This window comes from Hippopotamus amphibius, chromosome 5, assembly GCF_030028045.1.
Source record: "Hippopotamus amphibius kiboko isolate mHipAmp2 chromosome 5, mHipAmp2.hap2, whole genome shotgun sequence".
Taxonomy (NCBI): domain Eukaryota; kingdom Metazoa; phylum Chordata; class Mammalia; order Artiodactyla; family Hippopotamidae; genus Hippopotamus; species Hippopotamus amphibius.
The window spans coordinates 32,938,604-32,959,931 of NC_080190.1; the positions used below are offsets into that span (position 1 = coordinate 32,938,604).

The window sequence follows — 21,328 nt, forward strand, 5'->3', positions numbered from 1 at the left end:
CTGGGGTTTTCACCCCTGGCTCCCAGTTGCACGTGGACAGATTCTACTCTGTAGGTCACAGCAGAGCGTAATGAGAATTGTCCTGAGAACTGAGTCGTGGCTCTGCCAAATTACTTGTTAAGTGACCTTGGACAAATCACTCAGCCTCTCTGTACAACATGCTCATGTCTATGGAATGGGATCAGGGTAGGACTGGAGACAGCATCTCGATTCTGGACCTCTGTTCCGGGATACCAGTCACTCTGGTTTGAAGCATGATGTTGGGGTGCTTCCAGAGCCCAGAGCAGCGCTGACAGATCATTCTAGGGGAGGCATCCTCTCCAGGAGACAGGCAGCAGCCTTCTTGGACTGTGTCTTTGAGGGACACAGGAACTGCCTTTAGGATCCTGAGACAGGATCTGTGGGACAGAAAGGCTGTGTGTGGGAGCTAGACACGGGGTCAGGGAGCCTCCAGGACCACAGGAGAGGAGACCAGGCTGGGTGTGGGAGGGGGCTCTCTGGGTCCTGAGGTGGATGGAGTCCAGTGGCAGGCCTGTGGTCTTCCCAGTGTATGCACCCAGAGGCAGGCCAGGTCAGCCCCCTCTGTGGGCGCTGTGGGTAAGGACTGCCTTGGGCTGGATGCTAGCAGTAAGTCAGTGACCCCCATGGTGGTCATACCTGTTAGAACATCTCTTGGCCTCACCATCCATCACCATTAACGTGAGCCATTGCTGAGGATCTTGATGTCTGAAGGGTGCAGCTCAGCCGACCATCTCATATTTATATCCAGTGGTGCCAGGTGCCAGCCTTACTCATATTATTTCACTAAATGCTCATGACAGCCTTGTGGGGAAGATATTATTATTGTTTATTCCCATATGAAAGATGAGGAAACTGAGACTCAGAGGTTAAGTTACTTGTTCCTGGTTACACAGGCACAACTTGGACGGTTTATCTGACTCGATACCTTCACTATTAGCCACAGCATCTCATATGATGACTTTACTCAGTGTGTGTAAAATGGGATTTGCTCTGTGAAATATGAGTGCAACTGGAGCCTGTCCTTGAGGCATTTAGAATCTGGCCAAACTTGGGAAGCTGAGTAGATGCTAGGAGCTGAGGAAGGCAGTTTGGGGACCAAAAAGAGCCCAGGTTTGGGGTTCTGGCTCTGCCGCTTTCTAGCTGTGTGACCCTGGGCAAGTCATTCTCTTCTGAGTCTCAGTTTCTTCATCTATAAAATGGGAATGAGAAAGGGAAAGAACTGATGTATATGGAAAATCTATTATTAATCGTAAAGCATTATAGAAAATAGTATCTCCTCCCCATACCCCCAACATCACCTCCTCTACCCCCACTCTTGCATTTATGGGCTCAGTAAATATTTATTAGGTAGATATATGGACAAAATTTAGCCCCTGCAGCCTGATGTGGTCTGGTTGAGACTGTTTGTCCTAAAGGAATGCGAAGAAGGGAGGGCGTGTTTCAGGGGTGGGAGGGAGACTTTTCATGGAGGAGACCTGGGTGTTGGTGATGGGAGCTGAGTTGAGCATTGCAGGGCAGGGGCTTCTGGATGAAGAGAGAGTGCAGCGGGAGAAAGGGAACCCAGTGAAAATTAGAGTGACACCACTATTCATGGATGCTCACTGAGGGCCAGGCCCTGAAATGGGTGCTTAAATTAACACACTTACCGCATTTATTTCTTGCCAACTTTACAAGGTAGGTATTTCTCTTCCAAGATGAGGAAACTGAGGCTCAGAGAGGTCAAGTGGTTTGTCGAAGGTCCCACAACTATTAAATGGCAATAATGGGACTGGAACCCAGGATCCCTCTGGCTTTAAAGCACATGCTTTTAATCAACCTGCCTCCCTAGGTGGACAATACAAAATTTGCAGGCAGGAATTGCCTTCAGGAAGAATCCTTTGTGTGGGAGTCAGCCTGGGGCTCCTGCCCTTTGAGGTTAGGAGGACACCTGAGAGCTGGGCATTGAAAGGCTCAAAAGCAGAGGGAGACCAAGGTGGGCTGAGCAAGCTATGGGGAGAGTGCAACAGGAGTTTCTCAACAGCCTTCTGACTTAGGAAGCAGCTGCTGAAGAGCAGCCCTATGCTCCCGTGCCCTGACCTCTGTCACTCTGGTTTGCAAACTGGTGTGTGCAGGGGCACTGGAGACTTAGCAAGGGATGCACTGTACAGAGAGTTTAAGGGAATGAATATCCAGATTCTAAAACTTCTAGATAAAATTCTGCATTAAAACTACTGGAGGGGGCTTCCCTGGTGGCACAGTGGTTGAGAACCCTCCTGCCAGGGGACACAGATTCGATCCCTGGGCCGGGAAGATCCCACACACTGTGGAGCAACTAAGCCTGTGTGCCACAACTGCTGAGCCCACGTACCACAACTACTGAAGCCTGCATGCCTAGAGCCCGTGTTCTGCAACAAGAGAAGCCACGGCAGTGAGAAACCAGCGCACCACAACGAAGAGTAACCCCTGCTGGCTACTAGAGAAAGCATGTGCGCAGCAACGAAGACCCAATGCAGCCAAAAGTAATAAACAAACAAATAAACAAATAATAAAATAAATCTTTAAAAACCAAAAACCAAAAAACAAAACTACTGGAGGATGCCCTGGTCATGGTGGTCCTTCTCCCACTTTATAGAAGAGAGGCTCGCTTGTCACTCATCCTGGATCCTACTGCATGCATCAGTCGGGGTACAAAAACCTCAAGCACTAAAGGGAAAATGAGAAATGGTTGGTCACAGAGCAGCCATAGCAGCCTTCTTTGATAACGAGTCTAGGCATCTTAGACTGGGCATTCCCCTGCCTTTTCCTATCTGTATGAATTTCTGTTAAGGAGGATGCTTGGTGCTTAGTGGAATATTTTGAATTCAGAACAACTGAAATAGAGTAAAAGTTAATGACTGATTCTTTTAAGTATAATTGAAATGTTTTCAGGACTTCTACTATTTCAAGATAAGTGGATAAAACCCAAGATGAACATATCCTTGTTTTCTTTCTGATGCAGTATATGTTATTCAAGAGGTGTGGTTACATCTATTATACTAAATCACATAATGAAACATTTATTACAGTTATAGTCAATCTTCATCTTATAAAATGTTTACTATTTTTTTACTTCTTATGAACAAAATAAAAAATACATTTAAAGTCATAGTGAAAAATCATAAATGTAAGGCTCACAATATACGTAAGGATATGTGGTTTTTAAATATTATCTGGGGGACTTCCCTGGTGGTCCAGTGGTAAAGAATCCGTCCTGCAATGCAGGGGACTCACGGTCGGGGAACTAAGATCCCACATGCTGTGGGGCAACTAAGCCCGTGTGCCACAACTACTGAGCTCGTGTGCCTAAGCTAGAAAGCCCATGTGCCACAAACTACAGAGCCCACGCGCTCTGGAACCCACGTGCCACAACTACAGGGCCCACATGCCCTGGAGCCCGCGTGCCACAACTAAAGAAGAGAAAAACCTGCACACCACAACTAGAGAGAAGCCCATGAGCTGCAACAAAAGATCCCGCGTGCCACAACTAAGACCCAACACAGCCAAAAATTTGAAAAAATATTAAAAAATAAAAATTATTTGGGAATACACAAGCACAAAATTTGAAGACTACTGTGTTACTACCTTGGCTTGTTGGAGTCTTCCCAGGTCCTGGTAATCTACTCCCTTCTCCTTCCACACTCTTGTTCTCTTTCTGCTCTCAGAATGTAAGATGTGTTCCTGATTATCTGCCACTGTGAATACCATTGACACAGGACGTTTTTTCTTTGAGAGAAAGATGGCACTGTATTGTGGACTTGTGCTAAGTCTTCAGGAGGGTGGGAGGGGCTCAGGACTGACAGCTGGAAACCATCTTTGGCTGAGCCAACTTTGTTACACATTTCAACAAAGTGAAAATAAATGTACATTTCAAAGATTTAAGCAAATTTGTAGTTGTGCAACCATCACCACAATCCAGTTTTAGAACATTTCTACCACCTGGAAAAGTTCCCTCATGTCCACTTATAGTCAAGTCTCATTCCCACCCCCAGCCATAGGCAATCACTAACGTTTCTAGCTCTATAAACTTGCCTTTCTAGATGTTTCATAGAAATGGAATCATTTAATATGTAGTCTTCTGCATCTTGTTTCTTTCACTTAGCATGATGTTTTTGAGAGTCATACGTGCTGTAGCATGTGTCAGTAGTTTCTTCTTTTTAATTGCTAGATGGTTTTCCATCATATAGAGAGATTGAATTTTGTTTATCAACATTCAGCAGGTGATAGATGTTTAGGTTGTGTTCAAGTTTGGGGCAATCATTAATAAGGCTGTTATAAACATATGAGTCCATGGCTTTGTGTGGACTTACGTTTTCATTTCTTTTGAAAAGATCTCTAAGAGTGGAATTGCTGGGTCTTGTGGTACGTTTAACTTTTTAGGAAAATGCCAAATAGCTTCCCCCTAGGAAAAGCTAATGTAGGGGTGTATACCATTTTACATCCCTACTAGCAATGTATGAGGTTTCCCAATTCACTGCGCCATAAGCCTGAGTTGTAATCAGTCTTTGTTCCTCAAAGGCCTTCTCAGTTTTTCTTTTACTGTTTAGTGATGAGAGTACGTTGGCTTTTCCAACTCCTCAAGTCCCTGCATTTCTGGACTCTCTCCATTCCTTTTCATTCCCACTATAAATTGTTCAGTTTTTTTCTTTTAAATTCTATTTATTTAAGCAACAACAACAACAAAACAAAGAGTTCACCTATTTCTCCCACTTATTTCTCTTTACCTATTTCATATATATATATTTCACATGTAGGAAAGATCATGTGATATTTGTCTTTCTCTGTCTGACATATTTCACTTAGTGTAATGCCCTCAGCAATCATCCATGTTGTTGCAAATGGCAAGATTTTGTTATTTTTTTTAGGCTGAATAATATGGACACTTACATTGTTTCCATATCTTGGATATTATAAATAATTCTGCAATAAATATGAGGGTACAGATATCACTTCAAATTAATGTTTTCATTTTCTTTAGTTAAGTACCCAGAAATGGAACTACTGGATCATATGGTAGTTCTATTTTTCATTTTTTGAGAAATCACCGTACTGTTTTCCATTGTGGCTGCACCAATTTCCATTCCCATGAACAGTGCACAAGGGTTTCTTTTCCCTCACAACTTTGCCAGCACTTGGTTTTCTAGTCTTTTTGATAGCAACTATTCTAACAGGTGTGAGATGATATTTCACTGTGGTTTTGCATTTCCCTGATGATTAATGATGTAGAGCATGTTTTCATGTACCTATTGGTCATCTGTATGTCTTTGGAAAAATGTGTCTGCAGGTCTTATGCTCACTTTTTTTTTCTTTTTTTTCTTCAGATATTTATTGGAGTATAATTGCTTTACAATATTGTGCCAGTTTCCGCTGTACAACAAAGTGATTCAGCTGTATTTATACATATATCCCCATATCCCCTCCCTCTTGAGCCTCCCTCCCATCCTTCCTATCCCACCCCTTTAGTTTGTCACCAGGCATCGAATTGATCTCCCTGTGCTATGCAGCAGCTTCCCACTTAGCCATCTATTTTACATTTGGTAGTGTATATATGTCAATGCTACTCTCTCACTTCATCCCAGCTTCCCCTCCCCTCCGTGTCCTCAAGTCCGTTCTCTATGCGTCTTTATTCTTGCCCTGCCACTGGGTTCATCAGTACAGTTTTTAAATTTTTATTTATTTATTTATTGGATGTGTTGTGTCTTTGTTGCTGCGCGCGGACTTTCTCTAGTTGTGGCAAGTGGGGGCTACCCTTCATTGCAGTGTGCAGGCTTCTCAGTGCGGTGGCTTCTCTTTTGCAGAGCACAGGCTCTAGGCGTGTGGGCTTCAGTAATTGTGGCACATGGGCTCAGTAGTTGTGGCTCGTGGGCTCTAGAGCACAGGCTCCCTAGTTGTGGCACACGAGATTAGTTGCTCCACAGCATGTGGGATCTTCCTGGCCCAGAGATCGAAACTATGTCTCCTGCATTGGCAGGTGGATTCTTAACCACTGTGCCACCAGAGAAGTCCCAGTAAAGTTATTTTAGATTCTATATATAATGTGTTAGCATATGGTATTTGTTTTTCTCTTTACTGCTCAATTTTAATTGGGTTATTTGTTTTTTCCTATTCCGTTCCATGAGTTATTTATATATTTTGGATATTAACCCCTTATCGGACTATGGTTTGCAAATAATTTCTCCCATTCAGTAGGTTGCCTATTCATTTTTGTTAATGGTTTCCTTGCTGTGCAGAAGACTTTTAGTTTGATATAGTCTCATTTATTTTTTATTTTGTTCCTTTTGCTTTTCTGTGTCACATTCAAAAATATCATCCTCAAGACCTATGTCAAGGAGCTTACTGCCTATGTTTTCTTCTAGGAGTTTTAGGCTTCAGGTCTTATGTCCAAGTCTTTAATCCATTTTGAGTTAATTTTTATTTATGGCATAAGATAGTGGTCCAGTTTTTTTCTTTTGTATGTGGCTCCAATTTTCTCAGCATCACTTATTGAAGAGACTGTCCTTTCTCCATTGTATATTTTTGGCTTCTCTGTCATAAATTAATTGACCATATATGCATGGGTTTATTTCTGGGCTCTCTATTTGGTTCCATTGATCAATGTGTCTGTTTTTATGCCAATACCATACTGTTTTAATTATTACCACTTTGTAATAGAGTTTGAAATCAGGGAGCATGATGCCTCCATGCTCAATTCTTTTTAAAGCCCCTATCTTTCTTGTAGCATCTTGTCAAACACAGCTAATGGCAACAAAGACTTGCTATTGACATTCTGACTCCCCATCTCTTCACTTAAAGTCATAAGCTCATTTAGTTCATCATCTGCCTTCCAAGTTAATGCAGGCAATAGTTTTACCAAATACTTCATCACTGTGTAATATACAGCACCTTCTAGCCTTCAGTAATAGTTTCCTTGGTACCCACTACCTGGCCCAAAGAAAATGGATTTTTGTTTCCAAGTAATATACTACTTCTGATAGCAATTTCTATATTAGTCAGGATAAAGAAGTGCTGCAGTAACAAATAGCCCCATATCTCAGAGACTTATAAAAATAATGGTTTTTTTATTTTCTTCATTTATGTTATGTATCCATCCTAATCAGTCATTCCTCTGCTCTACATCATATTTACTCCAGAACTTAGGGTTTTAAATTCACCCCTATCTGAGCCATTGTTTGTCATCTGGAAAAGGGAAAGAGGACATGGTGAATCATGCTCTAGCTCTTAAAGCTTCTTCTCATATTTAATTAACCAGAACAGGTGAACTGGCTGATCCTGACATCGATGGGGCAGGAAAATAGAATCTTTTCCCAAGGAAGGGCAGTAAATATTGTGAACATTAGTATTGTTTATTATATTATGCTTTTAAAAAGTATTCTGAAGACTCTGAAGAAGAGAGAAACAGCTTTCTTTGTGTGGTGGTTTTGCCCAGAGCTGCCTATAGCAACAGTAAGTCAAGGGTGACCTTTCAAGATACCTTACAGAACCTAGGCCTTTGATCTTCATTGCAGCTGGCTTCAGGCCTATGGCTTTGAAGCACAGCTTTATTATCTGTTGTTCTTTCTTTACCAGTCCTATCTCTTAGGCTCAGGGAGAAATTTGATTGGATGGACTATCTTTTCTAGAGTTTACTACTCAGCTTCCAACACCCTCTGGGCAACTAGTATATTCATTTCTTGATCTCCAGCTTAAATTGATCTGTTTTTTCTTCCCAGCTGTCTTTTGGGGAGACATTGCCTTAGACGAAGAGGACCTGAAGTTATTTCACATTAATAAAGCCCGTGACTGGATCAAGCAGTCAGTGGAAGAAACAGGACACGGCACAGGTAAGTACTACGTCCCCTCCATCCCTGCCCTGGAGGGAAGGGTCAGGGACTCCAGCACAGGGTGATGTGGACCACGAGTCATCGGTATTTGACCTGTCAGTCCAGTGCCCACCTGTCAGTGGAAAACCAGAGGGGTCACCCCTTCTCCATGGCAGGCTGTGATGCTGGAGCCTCCAAGTTTGCTTATTCTGCTAAGAAAATCTTCGTTTGCCTCTTTATCCAAAGGTTCAATCCTGAGCTCAGAGAGTTCAAACTTGTAGGTTCTCAGGACTCTGGCCTCAGGGTCCAGCACTTCCCATAGGGAGAGAATTCCTGGTTGGGGTCCATTTAGGGCGTGTCTGATGGTGGTGCTGATACTGACTAGCAGTGGGAAGATGCTTGCTCCGGCAGTGGGGGTGGGGCATTGTGCACTTGCTTGGCCTTTAAACCAGGTGACAGTCCCCCGGGGCTGGGAAACACAGGCTTGGCATCAGACTTTGATTACTCTTCTCCCACCCTCCCTCCTTGCCTTCACCTTGGGGTCAATAGTAATGAAACTGTTCTACTGATTTCTCCTCACCTCCCTGTCCACTGGGCTCAGACTCCTCCCCTCTGTGGAATCTCCACTCCCAGAAGCAGCCCTGGGTGCTGAGCTGTGGGAAATGAAAGGACGTGTGGCTGACGGTGGCTTATTATTTGATGACCAAGGCCAGTGTGTGCCCGACGCTCCACTGTCTCTGCTACCTGCCACCCCTCCACCCATCCTCCCTTCCTTTCGCTGGAGGATTTTAAAAACTTGTGGTAAGAACACTTAACACGAGATCTACTGTCTTAACAAAATTTTAAGTGTACAATACAGTACTATAAACTACAAGCACAACGTGGTACTGCAGATCTCCAGAACATTCACCTTGTGTAACCGAAATTTATTACCCTCTCCCCCCTTTTTTTTAGTACCTATTATGGGTTTAATGCAGTGCTGGGGAGAGAAAGCGGAATAACATGTGACCTCTGCCTTCAAGGAGACCTTCCACGCCAGGCAGACAGGGTTTAGACCTGGACAAGCTTGCTAACATCGCCAAAGTTCAGTTTACCTGACTGTAAAATGGGGATGAAACCAGCACTCATGTCAACGGGGATTGAGAGGATCGAATCTGAAAGTGACAGGCTAACCTGGTGTCTGGCACGTGGCATGTTCTCAAGCAACGGCAGATGTTATCACTAAGGCATCCCAGCCCGGAGGAATGAGACTGAAATGTAGATAGATAAATTGTAATTCCTCATGGCAAGAGCTACAAGGAATCAAGAGCAGTGGGAAGAAGGTGGGCCAAGAAAGGCATCGGGGGAATGGGCACTCTTGCCTTGGGTCTTGAAGGATGAGTAGGAGTTCCTTAGATAAAGAATCAAGAAGAGGCATTTCAGGTAGAGGAGAAACTGTGTGCAGAGGCAGGGAGTATGAAAGGGGCTGTCTTAATCTAAGGAACAGAGGAAAGGTGTGGGTCACTGGAGGGTGGCTCTTTGGGGGGCTATTGTAGAGAGATGCACCAGGAAAAGTTGCCAGGGTAGATGTAGGTGCCTGTTGGCAGGGTGGGTGAGAATGAGCCCAGAGTGGGAGGCAACTCCCCTGATGCCCAATGCCTATTGCACCAATGAGCTGGGGAAAACAGCGGTCCTGCCCAAGGTTTCTGAATAGGGATGTGATTGGCTTATCTTTGGCTTGGGGGAGCCTTCGTGGAGTCCCATCTCCCACTGCTCTCCATAACCCACCAGCTGCCCTGAGGTTCCTGGGTTCCTGGCTGGTTGCTTGGGCGGCCTCACCATGCTGCTTGCTGGTGGTGATGGTGGGAGACGGGTTGTCAAGGCCACCGCTTCCCCTCTGCTGATGAACGCGGTGGCATCCAGGAACATCCCTGAAGCTCCCCACCCCGAGTGCATCGCAAGGCTCCAAGATTCCACTAGAACTAATTCACCAATTCTTTATTTCAGCATGTTCTGGCCCCAAAGCCCCTGCGATCTATATCCACTTGGAGGGAAGGAGAAGAATATACTGTGTTCATGTTTCTGGGTGTGGTCCTAATTCATTCATTCATTTATTCACTTATTTATTCATTGAAACCTCTGAGTGTTCACTTTGTGCCAGGTCTTGTGCCAGGTCCTGAGAAGGTATAGACTGAGGTCCCTCTTCTTAAGGACTTGCTAGCTAGTGGAGGAAATAGATACAGAAACCAAAAGGAGGGAAGACTTAGAGGTGGGGGTCCCAGGAAGCACACGGGGAGTCGGGGCACCAAGAAGAACTGGGACCATTGCTGGGTAGGGGGAGTCAGAAAGTCTTCCCAGAGGAGGGGATCCTGGGGAGGTGGAAGGGCTTCCCAGGCTAGGGAAGAAGGAGTCAGAGGGTAGAGAAGGACATTGCAGTCCGAGGGAGGGGTCCTTCTTGGGGTGGGAAATGGGATGGCAGCCTCCACTGAGGAGGTTACATGCTTCCTTCTTATCCAATGATTGGTTCCCTCCTTTCTGGGGGGGCTGTGGCACTGTGCCCAGGGGAGGGGGGCAACTCCCACGGCTCCTGGAGAATGTGAGCAGCTACAGGGGACTAGGCCACGCTCCACACAGGATGTAGGGATGAGGGGAAGGCAGGAGGGCAAAGGTCTGGAGGTCGGAGTCCTCATCGCCCGTGGCCGGGAGGAGGGAGGAACCATCAGGCACATTAGAGCTTCTTTCTGGTGTCCAGCCCTATGATGATCCCTTCTTTGGATTTGGGGGGGACCGCTCACGTATGATTTGAAAACTCCATTTGAATTTTAAATGCGGTTTGGGAATCCAAATTATTTTTCACACCATTATATACACAACCTTAATTGAACTTTAATAAAAGGAAGTGTCTCTTCATAATTCCATCATTCCAACTCGTCAGACACTCTCCCCACCGCTCGCCCCTGTCAGATTCTTACTTGGAGGCCTAGAGAAGTTGACCTGATTGTAATCTTTGTGTGATTGAGTTTTTTTACTTTCTTTTTTGCAACATTATTTTAGTCCTTAAAACCAGTGAATTTCCCATAGCTCAAAAATACAGTATGATGTGATTTTACAGGTGTCCAGTCCACGTAGCCACCACCAAGACCAAGGGGTGGAACATTTCCAGGACCCCAGAGACTCCCTCATGCCGCCTCCCATCCAGCCACCCCATGGCAGCACTAGTCTGACCTCTCTCCACACGGATGCATTTTACATGCATGAATGGAACCAGGCGGTGTGTGCTGTTAGTGTCTACCTCCTTTCCCTCAGCTCTGTGACTGTGAAATTCCCCCACGTTGTTGTGTGAAGCTCTGGTTTGTCCTTTCACTGTCCGCTGTGTTCGCCTGCGTGAATGGACCCTAGTTTATTCATTCTTCTGTTGACAGCCATTTTGGACCGTTGACAGTTTGGGGCTGTGATAACTAAAGCTGCTACTGACTTTCTTGTATGTGTGCTTCGGTGGACACAAGCACTCATTTCTTTTGGGCGTATATGTACCCAGGAGTGGAATTGCTGGGTCACAGGGCATACATAAGTTACTAGTAGATACAGTCAGTTTTCCCAAGTGGTTGTACCGATTTATACCTGTGTGGGTACATACTGATTTGGAAAGCAGGGTGGGTGACCATGCAGGATCCAGGGAGAGGCCTTTGGGTCTTGGTCTCTCGGGCCTGGGGACCCCACTCACACCTCCAGACCCGTGTGGCAGTCAGCTGATGCCTGCACGCCATCACGAATGCTCAGGGCTGCTCCTGTCAGCGATTCTCCTGCTCTCCTTGGGGGACATGGCATGGCCCAGCATGGGGACCCAGGCTTGGCAAGTGTGAGTGAGAGACGCCAGAGAGAGGCTGGGCCGTGGCCAGCCGCCGTGGCAGCTGTGTACCCAGCTGTTGGAGAGTTGCCTGCCTGGAAGTTACCTTGAGGATGCTGCAGTGGCGGGAAGCCTAGCAGCCTTGCCTTTGCCTCCTTCATGTCGCTCTCCCAAGGCCACCATGTCTAAGAACCTAAGTACCTGTCTTCTTTTTCCTTCTCCCCTGTGAGCCAGTACAGAGGGCAGAGTCTACATGTATTCAACTCTGGATCCCCCAGAGGTGGCCCAGCACTTTGCATCTAGAAGGCACTGGCCAGCATGGTTGAAGAGGGGAGAAGGAAGACGTAGAGGGAGACTGGCAGGCCCTGGAGCATCTTCCCGGGGCCTTAGGGGTGAAGAGCTCCCACAGGGCTTTGCACCCAGGAGGGTGGTGAAAGCGCTTGTCACTGTCGCAGGCTTTGGCCTCGGACTGTCTGGGCTTGAATCCTTGAGCCAGGCCTCAGTTTCTTTATCTGTCAAATGGGAATAGTAATAATCCTTATCTCAGAGTGATGCTGTAAGGAGAAAAGGAAAGAATACATGTAAAGTGCTAAGCACAGTGCCTGGCACCTTAGAAACGCTCAATAAGTAGCAACTCTGCCTCCCCTCCCTCATTGTTAGTAGTAATATTTGCAGAAAGGGTTTAAGGTTAAAGTGGAGAATGGGGGAAATTTGTTACATGCTGGAGGAAACTCTGGAGGCCTAGGTGAGAGGCCTTTGAAATGTGTACCCTTCTGGTGTTTCCTTCTTCCCAAGCTTGAGATGTATATTTTTTTCTGGTGTGTTTTTATGGCAAGGTGATTTTTACCCTGATCACTTTTCTCTGAGGGCCAATAGTACTTTGCATATATCTAAAACAGTTATTTTATTTTCAGAATGGGAATATTTTAAATTGTTTTTGCTGATTAAACTAATACTGCTGCTTGTTTAAAAAAAGAAAAGAAAAGAAAAGAAACCCAATAGCTCAAAACTGTAGAAAGTAGAAAGTGAAAATTTCCTTTTATCCCAGCCCTGGGGGTCCCTATCATGATCTGTTTGCTGGGTTCCTTCCAGCCTTTCTGCCCTTGGGCCACATGCTGATATTTTTTTAAACGTAAAGGGAATTTTTGTTAACACCCTCTTGTGTAACCTGCGTCTTTAACACCACCCATGGACATCCTTTCACGTGGTACTTTGAAGTCTATCACATTTGATGTACAACTCTGCCACCACTTATTGAATTAATCCATGCAGATGGATATGGAGGTTGTTGCCCTTCTTTTCTGTACTGGTTTTTCTATTAGAAACATTGCTGCTATGAACAACACTGTACATAGATCTTTAAACATTTGCTTTGATTAAGAAAAAAATTTAGGGCTTCCCTCGTGGTGCAGTGGTTAAGAATCCGCCTGCCAATGCAGGAGACATGGGTTCGATCCTTGGGCAGGGAAGATCCCATATGCCAGGGAGCAACTAAGCCCATGTGCCACAACTGCCGAGCCCGCACGCCTAGAGCCTGTGCTCCGCAACAAGAGAAGCCACTGTAATGAGAAGCCCATGCGCCGCAACAAAGAGTAGCCCCCGTTTGCCACAACTAGAGAAAGCCTGCTCGCAGCAATGAAGACCCAATGCAGCCAAAAATAAATGAATAAGTAAATAAATAAAACAAAATTTTAAAAAAATTTTTTTTAATTTAAAAGATATCTGCTCTTTGTACTTCCAAATGTGGGAAAGGATGTGTTCTTAGGTATCGGTTATCTCATTTCCAAGCTTTGGTAATTGCCGCTGGGTTTTTTGGGGGGTGGGGTGGGAAGAGGGCTAAATCCCGGGAGGGGGATGGGATGCAGTGCAATCCCAGATGCCTCCTTTCCCTGGTTTATCCTATGAACTTGAAGCTCCTTTCCTGCTTGCAGAATGAAATGATGTCATTGCCCTAGAAGTGATCTAGTCTCCCTCATTTCCTAGCTATCCCCAATGTCCCAAATTCAGTCAGTGAAAGAACCAAGACTAGAACTCAGGTTTCCCATCTCCCAGGCTGTGTCTTCCATTGTACCAACCTGTCTGCCACATTGCCTGGTGGAAGGAATGGAAAACAACAGAGGTACATGTAGTCATGCCTTTGCCAGCCCTGGGAAGGTAGCTGGAGTCTTTCTGGACCAGGAAGTGAACAAAGATCTTGTGCCTGGGTTGGTTTGAGAGCACACTCAGGGTGCTGTGCTGGCCACAGAAAAAGGCTACTGAGGGCTCTGGGGCCCCCAGTAGGGAGCACCCTCGCTGTTCACTTAGGACCCCCGGCCTGTGGTGAGTACCTCCAAAAGTCTCCTTGCCTCCAGTCTCTGCTTCCCCATCCTGCTTCCAGGTAATCTTCCTGACCTGACCTTGCAACCACTGTACTGAGTTAAGTAATGTCCCCCCCAAATTTGTGTCTACCTGAACCCCAGAATGTGACCTTACTTGGAAACAGAGTCTTTGCAGATCTAATTCGTTAAGGATCTTGAGATCATCCTGGATTTAGGGAGGCCCTAAATCCAATGACTGGAGTTCTTATAAGAAGAGAGAACAGAGCTTCCTAGGTGGGGTAGTGGTTGAGAATCCACCTGCCAATGCAGGGCACACGGGTTCGATCCCTGCTCCAGGAAGATCCCACGTGCCAAGGAGCAGCTAAGCCCGTGCACCACAACTACTGAGCCCATGTGCTGCAACTACTGAAGCCCAGGCGCCTAGAGCCCGTGCTGCACAACAAGAGAAGCCGCGGCAACGAGCAGCCTGCGCACCACAACGAAGAGTAGCCCCCACTCACCACGACTAAAAGAAAGCCCGCGTACAGCAAAAAAAAAAGACCCAATACAGCCAATTAAATAAATAAATTTATTTATTTAAAAAAAAAAACAAAACAGAAGAGACGACACAGAGAGACACAGAGAAGGAGGCCACGTGAAGAGGGAGGCAGAGACTGGAGTGACGCAGCTACAAGCCAGGGGCCACCAAGGATTGCGGGGAGCCACCACAAGCTAGGGAGAGGCGAGGAAGGATTCCCGCAGAGCCTGCAGAGGGAGCACGGCCCTGCCGATACCTCGACTTCAGACTTCTCGCCTTCAGAACTGAGAGAGAGTAGATTTCCATTGTTAAGCCACTGACTCTGTGGTAACTTGTTACGGCAGCCCTGATACAACTGTGCTTTTTCAAACCCTTCCGTGGGTGCCTATCACTTATCAGAAGCAGTCCTCATCTGGCCCCCAAGGTCCTCCACGCTTTATCCACAGCCTACACACCTGGCTCCCTTCCCTCTCCTCACCCTCCAGCCAAACGCAATGACGTCGTGTCTGTACAGGCCCCGAGTGTCCTTCCTTCCAGCCTTCTGCTCCAGCTATGCCCTCTGCTCCAAGTCCCCATCCCACAGAAAAAGGAATGAAGGTCTGCCTACAGCCACTCACCGAGAGCCCTACAACTGGTGGGATTCATGCCACCTCTTTCCTCAGAACAGCTGATGGCTTAGGGGTCCAGCTGGGTTGATAGCGCTGTTAAAATTAACCTTATTTGTGCTTGAGATGGGGAGAGCGCTATTTTCTCCCCATTTTCAGACAGTCACATCCCCCTTCCGTGAGAGCCGCCAGAGGAAGTGGCAGCAGCCTTTTGGATGTGCACAGGGGCAGGGAGGCAGGAGTGCATTCTTCAGGGAGAGAAAGTCCTGTGTGCATTTTATTTGCAGTGAGAAGAATGGGAGTTCTGGGCCGGCATGGGCCAAGCTGTTCTATGAATGGGGCCCTTGAATTAACACTGCAGAGTTTCCTAAAGCTGCTAATCGGATTAGCTGTGTCGTGAAGGAAGTACTTAGCTGGACACACACGCAGGCACACACTCATTCTCCCATCCTCTTGCATCCTCTTCGATGTGGTGGTGCAGAACCTCACACCCCCGTTTCTGAGTTCTGGGACACCTCAGCCCCTAACCACACAAGATGTGGAGGAAATGCGTGTGCGGTTGATGCTTTGGGACTTTTTGTTTGTTTGTTTCTTCCCTAAAGAGTCCTGGAAGCAAAGTTGAACATTCTCATCTTTGCAAGTGTCTGGAAACTTGGAGAGGAAATCTCATCTTGCAGTTATCTCAATCCGGGTAATGGGTCTGATTTCTTGCTCTTTGTAATGAAGACTCTGGAAGGGGAAATGGCTTTAATTACTTACTGGCTCTGATGGAAGCTGATGTTTCCCGCCTTGTCTGTTCTGAGCCACTGCGCCAGGTCCATCTCTATTTAAGACACCAGTCTTACTCTAAACTCCTGCCATCTGTGGGGCGTCCATATAAGCCCAACAGTTTGGTCATTTGCATTCAAAGTAATAAATTAGCAGGAGAGAGTCGAAGACATAAGTTTGGCTAACTTGCCTCCTCTCCCTGGGCCTCATCACTCAGAGGTGGACCCCACAGAGCCTTCTACTCCTTGAGTTCCTTTTTCCTATGCGGTCCGTGACTTGGAGGGGCACGTGCTACCGTCACCTGGTCTCAGTGTCCCCTCTGAATAGAGGGTCTCGTGAAACTACATCCTCACTTCTTTCAAGCCAGTTTGAGCTCTGGATTTGAGCACTGATGCTTCAGGCTGGAGAAGAGAGAAGCAAAGGCCATTGGGCATCGAGGGACTAAATTTAGGCACAAAGTCTGAACCCCACCCATGAGAGACCCTCATATACTACATAGGTTTCTGGGCCCTGCCTTCCAAGCTTTGAGGGTCTAAAAGGGACCCAACACGTCTCTGTTCCCAACACATTTTCAGCTTTGAGGCCCTTCGGAGAACTTGTGAGTGGGGTTTCTTTGAGCAGCCCTATTGACAGGCTGTGGATTTTCTGGCTCTGCTCCCATGGAGACATTCCCCAAGCTTTGTAGACATGGCTTCATCTTTTCATTAACTTTCTTTATTGGTTGTGGGAGTACTGCTAACTGACCAGGCTCCAGGAAAGAAATGGGCAGTGGTATCCCCCTGTGACCTCCTGTAGAAGGGACAGTGTTCTGAGCTTACAGATGAATGCCAGGTTAGACTTGCTGAGACAGCTCGTTGGGTTCAAGGCTCTCTTCTCTCGTATCATGCAACACCATCTCGGTAGGATCTGGTGGCCTCTGCTGCTGGGGCCACTGGCTTGGAGGGACAAGAAGCTGTTAGGGGCAATCTTACTCATCCTTGCCACTGTCTCTTCAAGAGCTTTGGAATAGGGTCTTGGGGACTTCTTATCTCTAGGTATATTGTTCTTGACATTTTGTGGTTCCCACACCCTCTGAGAGTCTGATGAGTATTTTCAGCACGTCTCTGAGAAAAAGGTACACATACAGTTTTGCTTGCAATTTCAAGAAGTTTATACTCTGCAGAGCCCAAATTATGAAACTCAGATCCGCATCTCCCCTTTTCCGTCTGTTTATACTCCGTTGGAGGAGTTCTCACGTGGATATCCTGGATTCTAGAAAGGCATGGGTTCTGGAGTCAGGCAGGCCTCCCTGGCTGTGCACTGATTCACTGTGGGCGTTAGGGGGACTCCTTCCTTATTTGGAAAATGGGATTGGAGAAGGGGGATTGGAAAAGTGTGGGAGGTAAAGCACTCATCCCAGTGTCTGACACCTGGTAGATGCTCGAGAAATCATAGCCACGTGGCTGCCCATGTGCTGGCTCCTGCCTTCTCTTCTCCCCATTCCACCTCTGTGTCCCAGACCCCACACTTCCTAGATGCCTTGGAAGTCTTTTGCTTTGCAGTACCCTTCCTGCCCCCACCCTGGGGTCTCTGGAGATGGGCCAGAGACCCATCTGTGATCTGACCAGATCCCTGGATTTAGATTCCAGCAGCGCATGGGGCATCTCTGTCAATCCCCAGCATAAAGCCTTTCCTAGTCCTCCTGAGTCAAACTCTAGGTCATGAAGCTGGCCACACAGAGATCTGAGAATGGATTCCATGCCGGTCCTTCTTTGACAGCAGCAGCAAAAAGAAGGATAATGACCACCACTTGTTGTGTGCTAATTGTGTCCTAAATGATCTCATTTAATCTGCACGCAACAGCTCTACGTGGCAGGTACTGTGGATACCTACAGATGTGAAAGCTAATGTTCAGAGAGGCGTGTAACCTTTCTTTGATCGCACAACTAACTGGCAGAGCCAAGATTAGGACTTCACTCTCTCTAAGGTCAAAGGCTGCTTTTCCCCTCTACACTCCATTGCTTCCGGAAAGAGATGCTGGCACCATCACTCACCCTGTCTCCCTGAGCTGTGAAGACGTGGTCTCCTCACCGCTACCTTTGAGAGGTGATGATAAAAGACATGGGCGAGCTCCACCCACTCATGGGGCTGCGCTTCATCCCGCCCTCGGTCTTCTCAGGTTCCACTCGGTGTGTGCCTTGCTGCGTCCACCAGACTCTCAACAGCTGTGACGTGTTCCTGTTTGGTCTTGGCCCTCCCTCTTTGGTGCCAGCATCCGCCTGGGCCCAGGGACCGCGCCAGACAAACCCTTGTGAGCTGAGAATAGAGCCTCAGGAGTGCGTGGCGGCCTCCTTGCTGCTCTGCTCCCCCAGACCAGTTGGGGTTGGGACTGTTTGTCTGCAGGTGTGATGCCTGGAGTGGGAGCCAGCAGTGGAAGAAAGGCTCAGGGGTGGTGCGCTCGGGCTGGGCAAGTCCAGATCACCTCGCAGGGGGTGTCTGGAAAGGGCATCCTCTGGCCACATGGTCAATAGCTTGTCTTCACTGAGCCCTGTGGACAGAGCCCCAGGTCTGGTCTTTTCCAGTCCAGAGAGAGGGTGCCGGCCTTCCTGCTCACTCCTCCAGGGCTCCGCTCAGCCTTTTCCTTCGCGGGCCTGTGTGCCCCGCCCCCCACAATGGACGGCTCCATGTCACCCCGCCCCTCCCGTGAGAGTTCACCTTGGCTCCCGTGGTCTAGAACTTCATCTTTATGGCTACACTGCTCCTCTGGCACGACCTGCACTCCCCTGTGTCAGTTCTGCTGACCCTCTCACGCCATCGTCTTCGTTCGAGTCCCTTTCCCTCTCTCTCCTGCCCCGCCCTCTGCTTCCTTCAAGGAACAGATGCTAATTGGGGACCCCTTCTGTGCTCAGCACCGGGAGAGCAGTACCCACTTCTGTGGGCAGTACCCACTTTTTTCTTCTGCCATTAAGGAAATGGAGTTTTAATGATGGAAGTGCTTTGGTGGTACTGGAGGAATGGGGCAGGCTGTGGTGGGGGAGGAGCTGTGACCCCGCTGGTGCAGGGCCCCACTGACCTCCCAGAGGAGATGTGGTCCAGTGGGCAGAACTCACACCTGGAGAGAAAGCCCCAAGTGACAGCTGTCATCCAGGCAGAAGTTAGTGTCGGGCATCCAGTTTGGGCACAGGACATGACGGGAGGCAGGAATGTTTGTGTGAGGCCAGAGACCCAGGCAAATAACATCAGAGAGGCCTTTAATAGAACTCACAGAGAGTTCCAGTGCTATGCTGAGAGCCCAGAAGAACAAGCCAAGGCCCCCCGGTTCTTGCGCGAAGTGGGTATTAAGGAGGACAAGAAGTCAGAGGCTTGGCCTGAGAGAATAGGATGGGGACAGGGGTCAGAAATTAAGGAGAATCCCTCAGATCAAAACTGGAGCCAAAGGTGATGTGCTGCCGTGACCCTGGAGCATGGAGCCCACGCGCCTTTAATCCCCCCACCCGAGGGCAGGGCTGGCTCTGCGTGCAGACAGCAGTCAGCAGCTGGAGAGGAGGAGGACTGGGCCGCAGGAACCGGGGGAGGCCTGGCAGTTACTCCGCTCATAAAGGTTTCAGTTTAGTAAGATGGTTTGAGATGATAAAAAGGCATCTGATAAAGTGCACATCTGCTCTTTAGGAAGGAACAAAGAATGCCACATAAGGATTCTATCATCTCGTTCCCTGGGGCCTCATTCAGAGGCTGACTTATACCTTGGATTGAAGCCAGAGTTCACTGCAAACGTGAAGTGTTGGGAAAAGTTAATTCACCTTTCGGTTGATTTTTATTATGACTGCATCTGTCAGAATTTGGAGAAACTGGGCTGAGAGTCCACTTGGAGTCACGACGGGTGCAGAACCAGATGGGGGAGGGTCAGTGCCCACCCTTGGGCATCCGCCCAGGGAGCCGTTATCCCAGCACCACCACCAGCCCCCTGTCCTCCCCCACCCCCCCACCCCCACACACAGTGGGCCTCTAATCTGGAAGCCTGAAGCAAAATGGGGAAATTAGCTTGAGAAACCAGGACAAATGAGTCCAGCGCCTGACATTGTAGGCAAGCTTCTTTCAGTTTTGAGATACAGAATCCCACTCAAGATAGCTTAATAAAAGAATTTATTTGAGAATATATTCTTATGGCCATCTAAGGACAGAAGCAGAAGAGCTGAGCTTTTGGGGACTCAACTAGAGCTGGAGAGAAAAGAACAAGGCTGGCTTCTTCTCTCAGGGGCCACAGAGAATCTCCTTTTTGCTTTTACTCTTCTTCTTGCACCTGACCCATCACGGCCCCCATGCCTGAGTCTACACCGTGATCCCTCTTCTCAAGTGTCCCCCACTGAATGCTTGTGGTACCCACCTACATAACAGTGCCAGAAAAGCCCTAAGAGTGGAAGCAATTGCCAAAGGAAGGAGTATAAGGTGAGCTGATCAGTGCCCCAGGGAGACAGGAGGAAGAAACAAAGTTATAATGGAAGCAGGTAGTGGGTCTGTGTCTGTGGCTTGAGACAGGAATGAAGGATGGGGCAGCCTCTGGTTAGCGGAGAGGATGGGTGAGTGAACTGACCCCTGCACATGTGGAGAGGTGGAAGTAGCTCCCTTTGGAGTTAACCTGGTCTTGGAGTCAAGCCTGGTAAACTCACACCCACTTTGCCATTTATATTATTTTCATGGGAAAATGCTTTATGAGTTCCCATCAGCCATCTTAATACCTGGAATTTGGGAACACAGCCTCATGGGAGCTGGGGATGGCTTGTCTCAGGTGAGGATCTAACATTTGCCTCTCAGTTTTGGCCAAAAGAAAGATTGTGCCTCATCTTCCCGAGCATCACTCTTTGCTTCTTCTTCATCGGATTCTATTTTCGCACTCTGTTAACTGTGTATGTTTTTGTTAGTATTTATTGAATGGAATTCTATGTTTTCTGTTCTTCATTTGATGAGTAGGTGACCTCTAAAGCAGAATGAAATGAAGTAAACCACAGTTTAAGGCTTTTTATTTGTGCAGCCCTCCAGTTGATTGTCTAGCATCAGTGGCCTCCGTATGAACAATATTCCCCACCCTGGCTTAAGAGCACCCTCTGGTGAATCCTTTTTTGACAAAATAAAGGATGCATTTATCCAATAAGTAATCACCCCCTAAAATTTTTTAACATAGCATTTTTAGTTCTCTTGCACCTTTGCTCTTGTTTTTCCTGGCCGTTTTTGGATGGTCACATTTTGTTACAGCTGAAAACTGACCTTTGTTTCCAATGTATTTACTACTCAAGTATTTTCTTCTTGGGCATGATAATAAAATTGTTTTCGAACAAAAGCAGTGAGACAACCTTTCAGTTACCTACTGCACAGCATGTCAATTCACCTGCTGGGATCTCCGTATATGTAGAACGGAGGGTTGGACTTCTAAGCTTCCTGAGGACCAAGAATGAGTCTCTCAGTTCTTTTGCTGAAGATAATCC

At 47.3% G+C, this 21,328-nt stretch overlaps 1 protein-coding gene across 1 annotated transcript in view; it reads left to right on the forward strand.

The window, feature by feature from the left end:
- TLL2 (tolloid like 2) overlaps positions 1–21,328 on the forward strand; it is a 134,656-nt gene that overhangs the window by 29,480 nt on the left and 83,848 nt on the right. Inside the window, exon 2 of the mRNA XM_057735781.1 lies at positions 7,746–7,856. Coding sequence (XP_057591764.1) covers positions 7,746–7,856 — 111 coding nt within the window. The remainder of the gene's footprint in view (positions 1–7,745; positions 7,857–21,328) is intronic.